The sequence below is a fragment of the Sinocyclocheilus anshuiensis genome, unplaced genomic scaffold, assembly GCF_001515605.1.
Source record: "Sinocyclocheilus anshuiensis isolate Anshui unplaced genomic scaffold, SAMN03320099.WGS_v1.1 scaffold1132, whole genome shotgun sequence".
In the NCBI taxonomy this organism is placed as follows: domain Eukaryota; kingdom Metazoa; phylum Chordata; class Actinopteri; order Cypriniformes; family Cyprinidae; genus Sinocyclocheilus; species Sinocyclocheilus anshuiensis.
Genome location: NW_015552678.1, coordinates 501,333 through 513,276, shown reverse-complemented (window position 1 = coordinate 513,276; position 11,944 = coordinate 501,333). Strand labels below are relative to the sequence as shown.

At 37.7% G+C, this 11,944-nt stretch overlaps 2 protein-coding genes across 3 annotated transcripts in view; one reads left to right on the top strand and one right to left on the bottom strand.

Moving 5' to 3' along the window:
- LOC107667559 (UPF0600 protein C5orf51 homolog) overlaps positions 1–2,018 on the bottom strand; it is an 8,787-nt gene extending 6,769 nt beyond the window's left edge. Inside the window, exons 1-2 of the mRNA XM_016459247.1 lie at positions 1,778–2,018; positions 975–1,084 (exon numbers count right to left, since the gene is read on the bottom strand). Of these exons, the coding sequence (XP_016314733.1) occupies positions 975–1,084; positions 1,778–1,868 (201 nt within the window). The 5' untranslated portion in view covers positions 1,869–2,018. The remainder of the gene's footprint in view (positions 1–974; positions 1,085–1,777) is intronic.
- Positions 2,019–2,909: 891 nt separating this feature from the next.
- Positions 2,910–11,944, top strand: part of LOC107667551 (succinyl-CoA:3-ketoacid coenzyme A transferase 1, mitochondrial-like) — a 51,482-nt gene continuing 42,447 nt past the window's right edge. The window contains exons 1-6 of one of the 2 annotated variants that reach the window (XM_016459234.1): positions 2,910–3,180; positions 5,781–5,892; positions 6,433–6,523; positions 10,375–10,510; positions 10,665–10,814; positions 10,929–11,035. In XM_016459234.1, the coding sequence (XP_016314720.1) occupies positions 3,082–3,180; positions 5,781–5,892; positions 6,433–6,523; positions 10,375–10,510; positions 10,665–10,814; positions 10,929–11,035 (695 nt within the window). In that variant the 5' untranslated portion in view covers positions 2,910–3,081. The remainder of the gene's footprint in view (positions 3,181–5,780; positions 5,893–6,432; positions 6,524–10,374; positions 10,511–10,664; positions 10,815–10,928; positions 11,036–11,944) is intronic. The other variant, XM_016459235.1, reaches the window with a different exon arrangement.

Below are 11,944 nucleotides of genomic sequence, written 5' to 3'. Positions count from 1 at the left end.
GTTCATCTTTGGAACACAAATTAAGATATTTTTGATGGAATCTGAGAGCTGTCTTACCCTGCATAGACAGCAACGCAATTAAAATGTTCCCAAGTCCAGAAACGTAGCAAGAAGATCTGTAAAATAATCCATGTGACATCAGTGTTTCAACCGCAATTATACGAAGCTAAAAGAATACTTTTTGTGTGCAAAAAAGATAAAAATAACGACTTTATTCAACAATTCGTCTCCTCCGCATCACCCTGGTGCCATTTTGGAGCATATCAGCTGGATGTAAACAACGTATGCTGTTCTGTGTCAGCTGCGTCACGCCGGAACTGTTTCCTACGTTGTTGTGATTTGATCTGAATGGAAACAGCGTATCCGTGTGACGCAGCTGACACAGAACAGCATACGCTGTTTACGTCCAGCGGATATTCTCCAAAATGGCGCTACAGGGTGATGCGGAGGAGACGAATCATTGAATAAAGTCGTTTTTTTTCTTTTGCGCACAAAGTATTCTCGTAGCTTAGTATAATTGCGGTTGAACTCCTGATGTCACATGGATTATTTTACAGATCTCCTTGCAACGTTTCTGGACTTGGGAACATTTCAGTTGCGTTGCTGTCTAGGAGGGTCAGACAGCTCTCAGATTCCATCAAAAATATCTTAATTTGTGTTGCGGGTGTCTTACGGGTTTGAAACGACATGAGGGTGAGTAATTAATGACAGAATTTTCATTTTTGGGTGAACTAACCCTTTAAGACACTTTTAAGGATGTATGGGACCCTGTAAAATCTTTAAAAAAATACTACTGAGTTTTTTTCTTGAATTAACATGAAGGCTAATCTAAAGGCTAAAAAATGATATTCGATTACTAATTTAACACAATATTTTCATATTAACTGTTTTATTCACATATCAAACATGTTAATATATAGTTACACTATGCTTAAGGGAATGTTGCAGGGTGAGACCCGTGTTATATGAAGTACCTGTGTATAATCCTGCAGCAGTTTAGGGAGGCTGCTGCTCTCTCCTCCATGTCTATAATAGCTTTTCAACTTGTCTAGTATGGAAGATGCATTCTGTAAGTAGTCATCATCTAGGAAGGGGAAAAAAAAGCCCAACATGTTAATACTTAATATCTAATAGAGGACATACAACATGAGAGTTTATAGTTGGTGGTCTAAAAAAAACAGCGGTGGTTATATATCGCTCTTATTTATCAATTTTAATGTATGTAAATCTGTAACCTTTACATTAACGCGACCTTTTGTCTGGCTGAAGTAGGCAAAATACTTATTGAATAATTCTGCTAAAAGAGTTTGACAGTACGTTAAATGCCTATTTATCTATCATATTATTTAAAGTGAGATCGTAATGTCACACTGCAGAATAACTATAACTACATATGTTATGTTTTATATTATTTGTGCGTCGTTCTGTATCACTGCATGACCACATGCGACTTCTCTCAGTTTACGCAAACTGTATCCAACTAGCTAGCCAGAAAAATTACAGAACGTAATAAACGTGCTTTACCTTTTACATTAGCTTGCGGTTTAGTATAAGTACTATGGTGCTCGTATAAATTAGTTAGTCAAACGTTTGTCGTATAAACGAGGTGATAGCTGGGCAGGAAAATGTTTGTTGTGATTCGCAGGAATGCTAACGCAGAGCGGCTAAGCTAACTAGCCAACGATGACAACACCGGGCTGATTAAGCCAATGAACATGCGTGATCTATAATAACGATAGTCTGGTTTTGCGCAACTGACGACATGATTCCCGGTTACCTGGTTTCTCCGTCCGAAGAGTGGCACACTTGTTATCTAACTCAAAAATCCTCCTCTCCAGCTCGACGCTTCGTCTGTAGTCGTCGGCCATGACTGCAAAGCGACAGTCACGTCACGTGACGAGCGCGCGATTACTCACGTGCAGAGGATTACATGGATGTTTTGTTCTTTCGTTTCGTTCATAAACTTCACGCTTGGCACGTATATCAATGCAAGAGCTTACTTTTTCCACTCTTATCCAAATTATCCCCATAATACCTGGTGTTTGATTACAGTGGGTTTAAATATTGGCAGAAGTGATGAATGGGAGTCCGACTCATTTTCCACGAATCGATTCTTTCAAACAGTTCTTTTTAAAGAATCATTTCAAAGAAAGATTCATCAGTTATTTTACGTTATGACGTAAATATGCCATCACGTGGTGTCATATGGGCTTGTGCCTATTTTATTTTCTTCTGTTCCTTTTTATGTAATTTACTTCTTTATGAAATTTGCATGCTGTTATTATTTGTATTTGCATTTTATTTGTTTATTTATAGTTGTTGTTATTCTGATATATTAAAACTATATTTGTTTGAATAAAAAAAAAAACTTAAAAAAGCACAAGTAGGATCACTTTATATGATAGTGAGCACACATATTAAATATAATTAAAAAAAAATAATAGCCAAGCAATGTACATACATTTTAATATTAGTGTAAATAATAATAATAAAAATATTTAGGTTCTAAATGTTTTTATGAGCTGGATCAAGGCTTCAACAAACGGGGGCGCATGAATTGCTTATTTACATTTAACCCTTTCACTACCATCTAGTGATTTCTATAATATAATATAATATAATATAATATAATAATAAATTATAATATAATATAATAATACATGATAATACAATATAATAATAAATTATAATATAATATTATATAATAATAAATTATAATATAATAATAAATTATAATATAATATAATATAATATAATATAATATAATATAATATGGATCACTGAGACGTCTCGGACATGTACTATGCTGCGTTGTTCAATCTGGAACCACTCTGAAAGATTCAGTACGATTCGTGAACGAATCGTTCAGACTGGTATGGTGAACAACCATCCGCTTCATAAGAATGAATTCAGAAGAACGAGTCGGAAGTCGCTAGATGGTGGTGAGAGGGTTAAATGCAAATAAGCAAATCGAGCCCCCGACACTCCTTCGCTTACTTCATCCCCGCCTGTCTGAGATCAAGGAGGGCATACTGTCACCATCATTCACTACACACAAAATTAGGCCCGTAATTTGCAGACATGGCGACTCTTAAAGCGCTATCTAGAGTGGAGAGTGTGATCATCAGGAACGTGACAGCGACGATCAAGACGAACATCTCGCGATTCTCCATTGGCAAGGTCAGTGTTTACAAATAGAAGACAGTGCATCCGAAATTTTGCATGATGTTGAACGTGTCGGTGCTTCTGTTTTTGCCCCACTTTCCAATGCATGGCGAAGATGGAGGTGCAGATCGTATTAGAAGGCTATAAGTAATCATATATATACATGATGTGTGTGCATTAGTTTAAAAGAATGATGTTTTGCAACGGTTATATATTCACCTGAAGTCAAAAGCTTGTGTAATTGCTAATCTCAGAGACTAGTAAAACTAGTCATTTTGTGCTGCAGTGTGTTTTCTCAGCAAACCATTAAAGAGCATCAGCATACTTTTGACCTTGATTTTCAGAGTCACAACCAATCGTTCATGTTTGTTTTCATGTATTTGTTTTATTGTTGACCTGGAAGCAAATGGTCACTAAGCAATTCTGTCATAAACTATAAACTACCACAGATTTGATCAATAACTTCCATAAAAATGCTAGTTTTTAAAATTAGGACAACCAACATGACAGCATTGCCAACACTATTTCTTGGTTAAAGGGGTCATATGATGTTGCTAAAAAGAACATTATTTTGTGTATTTGGTGTAATTAAATGTGTTTATGCGGTTTAAAGTAAAAAAAAAAAACCCACATTATTTTCCACATACTGTACATTATTGTTTCTCCTCTATGCCCCGCCTTCTGAAACGCGTCGATTTGTACAAAGCTCATCGGTCTGAAAAAGCGAGGTGTGCTGTGATTGGCCAGCTATCCAGTGCGTTGTGATTGGCCGAATACCTCAAGCGTGAGACGGAAATGTTACGCCCCTCACATACTGTGATGCCCTGTCTGGCCAGAGCGACGAGACAAAAACATTAAAACCCATTACAAACGAGGCATTTGTTGCTTCCAGTGGGGACATAATTACTGATTATAATGACTTATACTGTCTTTTTACGCGTTGCGTTGCATTGCATCACCCCGCGTAAACATAAAACTCTGTCTGCATTTGTGATCAGAGAAATGACAAACAACAAGTACTACTCTACACTGCCCAAAACTCGCGTTTGAATCATCAGTGGCAAATCCTTTAAATGAAAACGTACTTACGTGAGTCAGAACAGCCGGCATTTTAGTCTAACATTACTCTCCCAGGATCAGTAAACAGTCCTCCATAAAATGCGCTGCACACATCTGGATATTTGGGTTAAACTGTTCTGGAACAGTGTTGTAAATACAACTTAACCACTGATTTGTAGTCGTGTCCTCTTTTGGAAGACCAAACAAAGTAGTTTCGCTTTCACAACGAAAAACACAGCGGCCTAGCGTGAGGGGAAGCCCCGGCTTAGAGTGTGCTGAGGCCGGGCTAGAGTGAGCTGAGGCCGGGCTAGAGAGAGCAGAGGTGGCGGGGTCGAGAATGGCGCGGCTGGCGGATCCGACGAAGGAGCGGCAAGCACATGTGACGACCCTGGGTTAGAACGAGCCGTTTTAGGTAGGCGTGGTTGACTCTTAACTTTTATAAAGAATATCTCTTTGGATTTGAGACTTTAGTCATTGCAACTTTACAGATCTTTTTTATGCACCAAGAGCTTGTAACACTCCAAAGAGAAAGGAAAAATTGAAATCGCATCATATGACCCCTTTAACAGTAACCTAACTCTGCTCTCTCCTACTCACACGCCTCCCCTTTTGTTCCACCCACCAGTTTTGGCTTATTATATCTTACAACATGTGAACTAGACTGCTATAATAACTAGTTCTCAGAACAAGGAGAGGAATTCTCCCTGAACGCTAAGCCTAGGTTTTGAAGTCCTATAGTTATGACACAGTCCCATGCTAGTGTCATGTGGCTATGAGGATCATCAGGTTGTTCTGTATGCAGTCGGAGCAGAAACCTTTGAATGACTGTTTCAAGGAATAACAGTGGTGATGATCATACATGGTTTTTTTGTCAAGTGAGATATTATGGTCTTTGGAAAACTACTATAACTCAGTATTTTTGTATGTTATTATTTGGTAATACTTCTTAAGGCTGACATATATACAAAACAGAAGCAGATGAATTATTTATTGAGGCCGAGTGATAAGTGTTCAGCTGTTTCCTCTCCTCGTCCTTTGGTGGAGCTTTTGTGAGGTCAAACACGCACTGTTGTGTCAACAAATAAAGATATAAATGAAATGGACGTCTTGGCTGGACTCCTGGGGTTTGTTTAGCACGTGCATGTCAGCATGGGAAAGTTGTCAAACTGTTGTAGCTGACCCAGGAAATGGATCTTATGACGTTTATTTTAATTCACTTTTCTATGCATGATTTAAGATTCCACTGCCTCATGAGAGGCGCAGCACTCGTGAATGGTAAAGTCAACCATTGATCTATGTAGTATATGTATTCCACTAGGCTGTATTCCTCAAATCGCTACTTGAATGGAATTGCGTAAACACTTGATTTTTTTCAATGGAAAATTAGGTAGACGATTGACAGGAAGCTTAAAGGATTTCTAGTGTTGTACAGATTAATTGACTGGGAATTCAAGTGTGTAAATCTCTTTCATTACTGCTTTAAAGTTGTTGCCTTTAGTGTTTGTTTTTAATATGTTCAGCCTACTTCATTCACCCTGCTAAATGTCTGTTGTTAGCAGACGTGTGGCTGTTACTTTTCCACTTCAAGTCAACGGTCCGGACAGTTTTATTCAGACCCCCTAGACGCCGTCAAAGATATTCCTAATGGTGCAACTATTCTTGTGGGAGGTAAGGGTTATGATTTATCATTAACTCATCCTTTATCAGTAACTGTCTGCTTATTACTTAGACTACAATTCACAAGTTTTGGGGTCAGTAATATTTTGTTAAATGTTTTGAAGTAATGTAAGAAGTCTCTTATGCAAGAGTTTATTATTATGTGTTTATTCTATCAAAAGTAATTCAGCAGGTAGTCCATTACTCCAGCCTTCAGTGTCACATGATCCATCAGATATCATTCTGTAAGGCTGATCTGGTGTTCAAGAAACATTTATTCTCTTTATTATTCTTATTACTAAAGCAGTATTCTTCAGCTTATATTTGAATTGTATTTATTTGCATTGTAATAACTTTGTCACTTTTAATTAATTTAAGGTGTCCTTGCTAAATTAAAGTATTAAATTATTTAAAAAAATCACAGAATTTTTGAATGACTATTATTATTATCATCATCATTATTGTATATTATATTATATTACAACAGCCTTGATAAATAGCTGACGACAACCATTTTTTTAATTCTTTAATATCCTTTACTCTCATTCACAGGTTTTGGCCTGTGCGGTATTCCAGAAAATCTGATCAACAGTTTGCTGAAGACAGGAGTTAAGAGCCTGACTGCAGTCAGCAATAATGCAGGGTAAGCACGAGTTTCACAATTTGAGTTGAATTACTGAAATAAATGAACTTTTCCACAACATTCTAATTTATTGAGATGCACCTATATGTAAACAACAACTTAAACCCTGCCAAAAACTGTGATTGCACTGAATTCGACCAACTTTGTTACTCCACTAGTAGGATTAACACTGACCGCCTGTACTTCCTGACACATGCAAACAACATAAACAGCTAATATTGAAGTATTAAAACCAAGCCATAACGTCAAGAACCAACAGTAAATGATGCTTTTGTGATTTGAGATGTAAAATTCATTTGGAGCCTTTTGAGAAAAGGCAAAATAACCGAAACAATAAGATAAACATCTGAGGTCATTGAGTACAACTCCATAACCTTAGTTGTTTTCTAGATGTCTCTACAAGAATTTCTCCCTTAAACGACGTTGAGAATGTGTGCACAACTGACCACAAATAGAAAGAGATTACCAGTATGAAGCATCACACCACCTTTTTCTCAGACAGGATAAACAAGTCTAATCTGTCAAGTAGGCCTAGGCATACTGGTAAATACAGAAGAGTGAACACAGGGAAATGAATGATCAAAATTCCTTCTTAGAAGGAGTAAATGTTTTTTTTTTTTTTTTTTTAATGGCTAGTTATACAGTCTATTTACTATCTTATTGGATATTGGCGTTTGGTTTATTGCTGCTATGTTGCAGCTGCTGTGAACATGTGACTTGACAGTTGACACTATGTATAGGCCTCTCTGTTCTGGCATTTTCCCAGGTTGGTTGTCTATGAATATATTATTGCGTAATTTCTGAAAATGGGCCAGTTATGTTATTTTGGGTCCTTTTTTTATTTCTATCGTGACCAGAGAGTGAGGACAGTGTGGGTTAGTGCTGAAGATGGTTGAAGAAAGCGATAAAGTCCATTCTAATCGTCCTAGTCAGGCTTAAATAAGACTATATATATATGATGAATACACACAAAAAAACTTTTTCCTACACCATTTATTATTGTCAGCTCCTTTATAACAAAATAAAAACTTCCCCAAATCATAAAAGCACCCTTTTAGTTCAATACAACTGGCTTTTTTCCAGAGTTCCCTCAAGGGAAGTTTTGACCTGTTTTAAATAGAAAGTTCTCGACTGATTCCCTTCTTGAAGTTTATTTCCTTCCCGTCTGACTGTTTGAGTCCTGCTGTTCTTGACTTCATTGTTTGTTGTCGTAGACCTTGTTCTGAATCTCTGTGGTGAAAATCTTTCGGTCTACCACAGAGAGGCTGCTCAGTGAGACTGTAATGTGAAACCAGCGTCACAGCAGTGTTTGGCATTAGCATGCGTAGCTCGCACAGAAGGACGCCATTTCCTATACAACTTCTTTCCATCAACAGCCCCTGCTGATACTTTTAACGTGTTGCTCATTACTTAGAAATGGAGTGCTGACTTGTTTGGAAGTAGTTATTGGCCACTGTGTATTATCTGGTTACAGACTGGTGTTCTTCTAAGTTGAAAGAGCTGCTGCAACTTTGTAGCAGTGTTAAAGGGATAATTATACAACAGTTAGTTCCGCGTCTTGAATTTAATTGGCTGAGAAGTATTCCAAGAGTGCTGATTTTAAGATCCTACAGCACTGGGACTTTTCAGTGTTTGACTGTAAGTCGGTATAATAGTGGAGTGGATGTTTCAGTAACTTTTTTGGCAGGTTAAAGTGACTATATTTTTATGACAGAGTCACTGAATGATTCATTCAAATGATTTATTTTAAAAACACAGATTAATTCAGGAAAAAGCATGTGACTGTTGTACTCCACTGATGTAGTCTACTTGAAGGAGTGAATGAAAACAAGTGAGCAAATTTGGACGCTGAGTGTGCCATCTGCTGGCGAGTTCTGGGAATTCAGGGCGCTACCCTCTGAATGTGAATTAGCACTAGCAGCTAGTTGTTGAGTGTACATCAGTTATTAATGTGGTACATTATGGGACTGACTGACTCGATAATGTCAAACATTGGTTTCGGACAACACAACAAACAGCTGTCCTCTCAAATAATGCACTATATGTGGGTATAGGGGGTGATTTTATGCACAGCCTGTCTTTTTGAGAGAATCATTCATTTAAACAGTTGCTCAAAATAACAGATTTATTCAAGAACAAAACAACACCACTGAGATGCACTATCCTGATTTTGCTTTAACTTCATTTTGAACTTTTTCCACTGGCAGAGCAAGAATAAGAATAAGTAACTTTTGGCAATACTGTCTAAAATGTAAGTGGCTCAATATTAACTTGCACTAGGTAAGTTATTGTGCTTTTTATAAAATACAGAAATTACCTCAGTAAATTCTACGCACATATGACCTAGATAGTGGCTTCTTTTTTCCTTTCTCTTAAAACTAGTTTAAGTTCAAGCACTAAAAAGCCTTTGTCATTTCTCTGGCAGGAGAAAAAGTGAAGAAGACACATTAGAAGAGAGTTAATGAGAACACGGCATGACACAGTATGTGTCTAATTGCAACCTTTCTCGGTCCAGTGAACGAGTCGTGACATGAAGAGTCTGTGCTCCCTGTTGATTGAATGAACCTAAAAATATGCATGCACTTATAAAACGTCTGTATTAACTTTCATCAAACATTTCCCCCTCATGTTTCACCAGAACACCTTTGGTATTAACAGGGTAAAAATGTCCAGATCTGCTCTACTGCACTGACTACCTTTAAAAAGGGATAGCCAACATTTTTATACCTCAGTGCGTTTCAAGTCTCAGTAAGTCATGCCATTAGTTAATGAGTGACAAAATCAGTTTTGAGTCACTGCTTCTGTAACTGTGCCAAGCCACCACCACACACACCAAACTGAGGAGGTCCGACAGATCTGTAAAATGTTTCATGTTTCTTGCTGTAAAAATGAGTTGTGCGGCCTTTGTCTCAGTATTCTCTGCGTTTTGAATTTTAATGACCTGTTTGTTACAGAATGCCCATTGGACACTGGATTTAGACCTGTTTAGGCAATAAGTGCTACTTTTCCAACAGTAGTTCGGCCTAAATTGGACGTTGTTTTTCTGGAAATGTGTATTTATGGGTTTGCAGTTAATTAAGACAGTATCTGAGGGCATTGTGCCTAACTATTTCAACTGAGAAATTTTAATTTAATTTAATTTAATATTTTATTCAGCAAGGATGCACTGAATTTAACAAAAACATTACAGTAAAGACATTAAAATGTTACAAATTTTTTTTATAAATAATAAACTCTGTTTGCCAAAGAATCCTGAAAAATTGCATTGTTTCCACACACAAAAATTAAGCAGCACAAATGTCAACATTGACAATAATATGAAACGTAATTGAGCACAGACTCAGCATATTAGAATGATTTCTGAAAGATCATGTGACACTGAAGACTGGAGTAATGATTCTGTTGAAAATTCAGCTTTGCATCATAGGAAGGAATAAATTACATTTTGAAATATATTACAATAGATATTTTAAATTATAATACATATTTCACAATGTTACTGTTTTCACTGAGTTTTTGAGCACATAAATGCAGCCTCTGTGAGCATAAGAGACCTAAAACATTTAAGACAATGACATTGTGATGTTGCGACCGCACACATTCTCTTTACTAGATCTATGACGTCAAAGGTAGCAGACAAGGAAAAATATCTAGTCCATTTCGGATTATTTATTTGACACGGTTACTTTTGAATAGTCATCAATGGAGAATGATAATTTTTACAGTCATGTTGTGCTCTTAAGGCAAATACTAGAAGGTGAAAACAGAAATTAGTTATGTATTGGTTTGAAATATATTGCATAAGGACATATTAAGGTGTATTTTTTTGATTTTCTTTATGGTTTACACAGAGTGGATGACTTTGGCCTGGGCCTGCTCCTTCGGACCAAACAGATCAAGCGTATGATCTCGTCATATGTGGGGGAGAATGTGGAGTTTGAGAGGCAGTATCTCAGTGGTGAGCTGGAGGTGGAATTAACCCCACAGGTGAGACCATCCTTTACCCAAACCTTCAGAATAAACGCTTTCCCTTGGTTCTCAATGGCCAAGTATATGTATGCTAAAGATTTTATAGTACCATTCTTCCAAAAACATCCAATCAGGTGGATTTTGTTTACCCGTTGTGCTGTGTTGATGGCAGGGCACGCTAGCAGAGCGGATCAGGGCCGGAGGCGCAGGTGTGCCTGCCTTCTTCACTGCCACAGGCTATGGCACACTCATCCAAGAGGGAGGCTCGCCTATCAAATACAAGAAGGACGGCACCATTGCCATCGCAAGTGAACCCAGAGAGGTCAGAGCTGCTGCTTTTATCTTCCAGTCTTACTGAGCAATACAATAATACAGCTGATGTCTCTGCAGATGAAGTTTGATCAGTAAAAATAGATATAAGATTGTTGTGTTTTAGGTGCGTGAATTTAATGGCCGACATTATATCATGGAAAAATCCATCACGGGCGACTTTGCGCTGGTCAAAGCCTGGAAAGCGGACAAAGCTGGGAATGTCATCTTCAGGTACAAGTGTCTATTTTTTTCTCAGGTTGTTCAGCCCTACTTCAAATAGACTAGACGTTGTTTTCCTTAAAGGGATAGTTCACCCAAAAATGAAAATTTGATGTTTATCTGCTTACCCCCAGGTCATCCAAGATGTAGGTGACTTTGTTTCTTCAGTAGAACACAAACGAAGATTTTTAACTCAAACCATTGCAGTCTGTCAGTCTTATAATGGAAATGAATGGGAATCACAGCTTTGAGAGTAAAAAAAACATACACAAACAAAACCAAATTAAACCCTGTGGCTCGTGACGATACAATGATGTGTAAAGACACGAAATGATCGGTCTGTGCAAGAAACTGAACAGTATTTATATCGTTTTTTACCTCTGATTTTCACCGAAATGTCATAACTGTACTGAGCGTGTTCTCAACAGCTGGCGCCTGAAGCGTCTTCTTCTTCTTCTTTTTGCTTTACGGCGGATCGCAGACTTATAAGTGCATTACCGCCACCTATCTCTCAAGTGCACCATTGACACTCCTAATTGAGATTGTAGATAGTGTCAATGGTCCATTTGAGAGATAGGTGGTTTCTTGCACAGACCGATCGTTTCGTGTCTTTACACATCAGTGTATCGTCACGAGCCGCAGGGTTTAATTTGGTTTTGTTTGTGTATGTTTCTTTGACTCTCAAAGCCGTGATTCACAGTGGTGGTTTTGTAGGCAAACATTAATGCCTTGAATTTAATGCGAGCAGCTACTGGTAGCCAGTGCAAACTGACGAACAGAGGTGTGACATGCATTATATGACATTATATGACTGACGGTCAACGGTTTGAGTTAAAAATCTTCGTTTGTGTTCTACTGAAGAAAAAGTCACCTACATCTTGGATGCCCTGGGGGTAAGCAGATAAGCATCAAATGAAAATT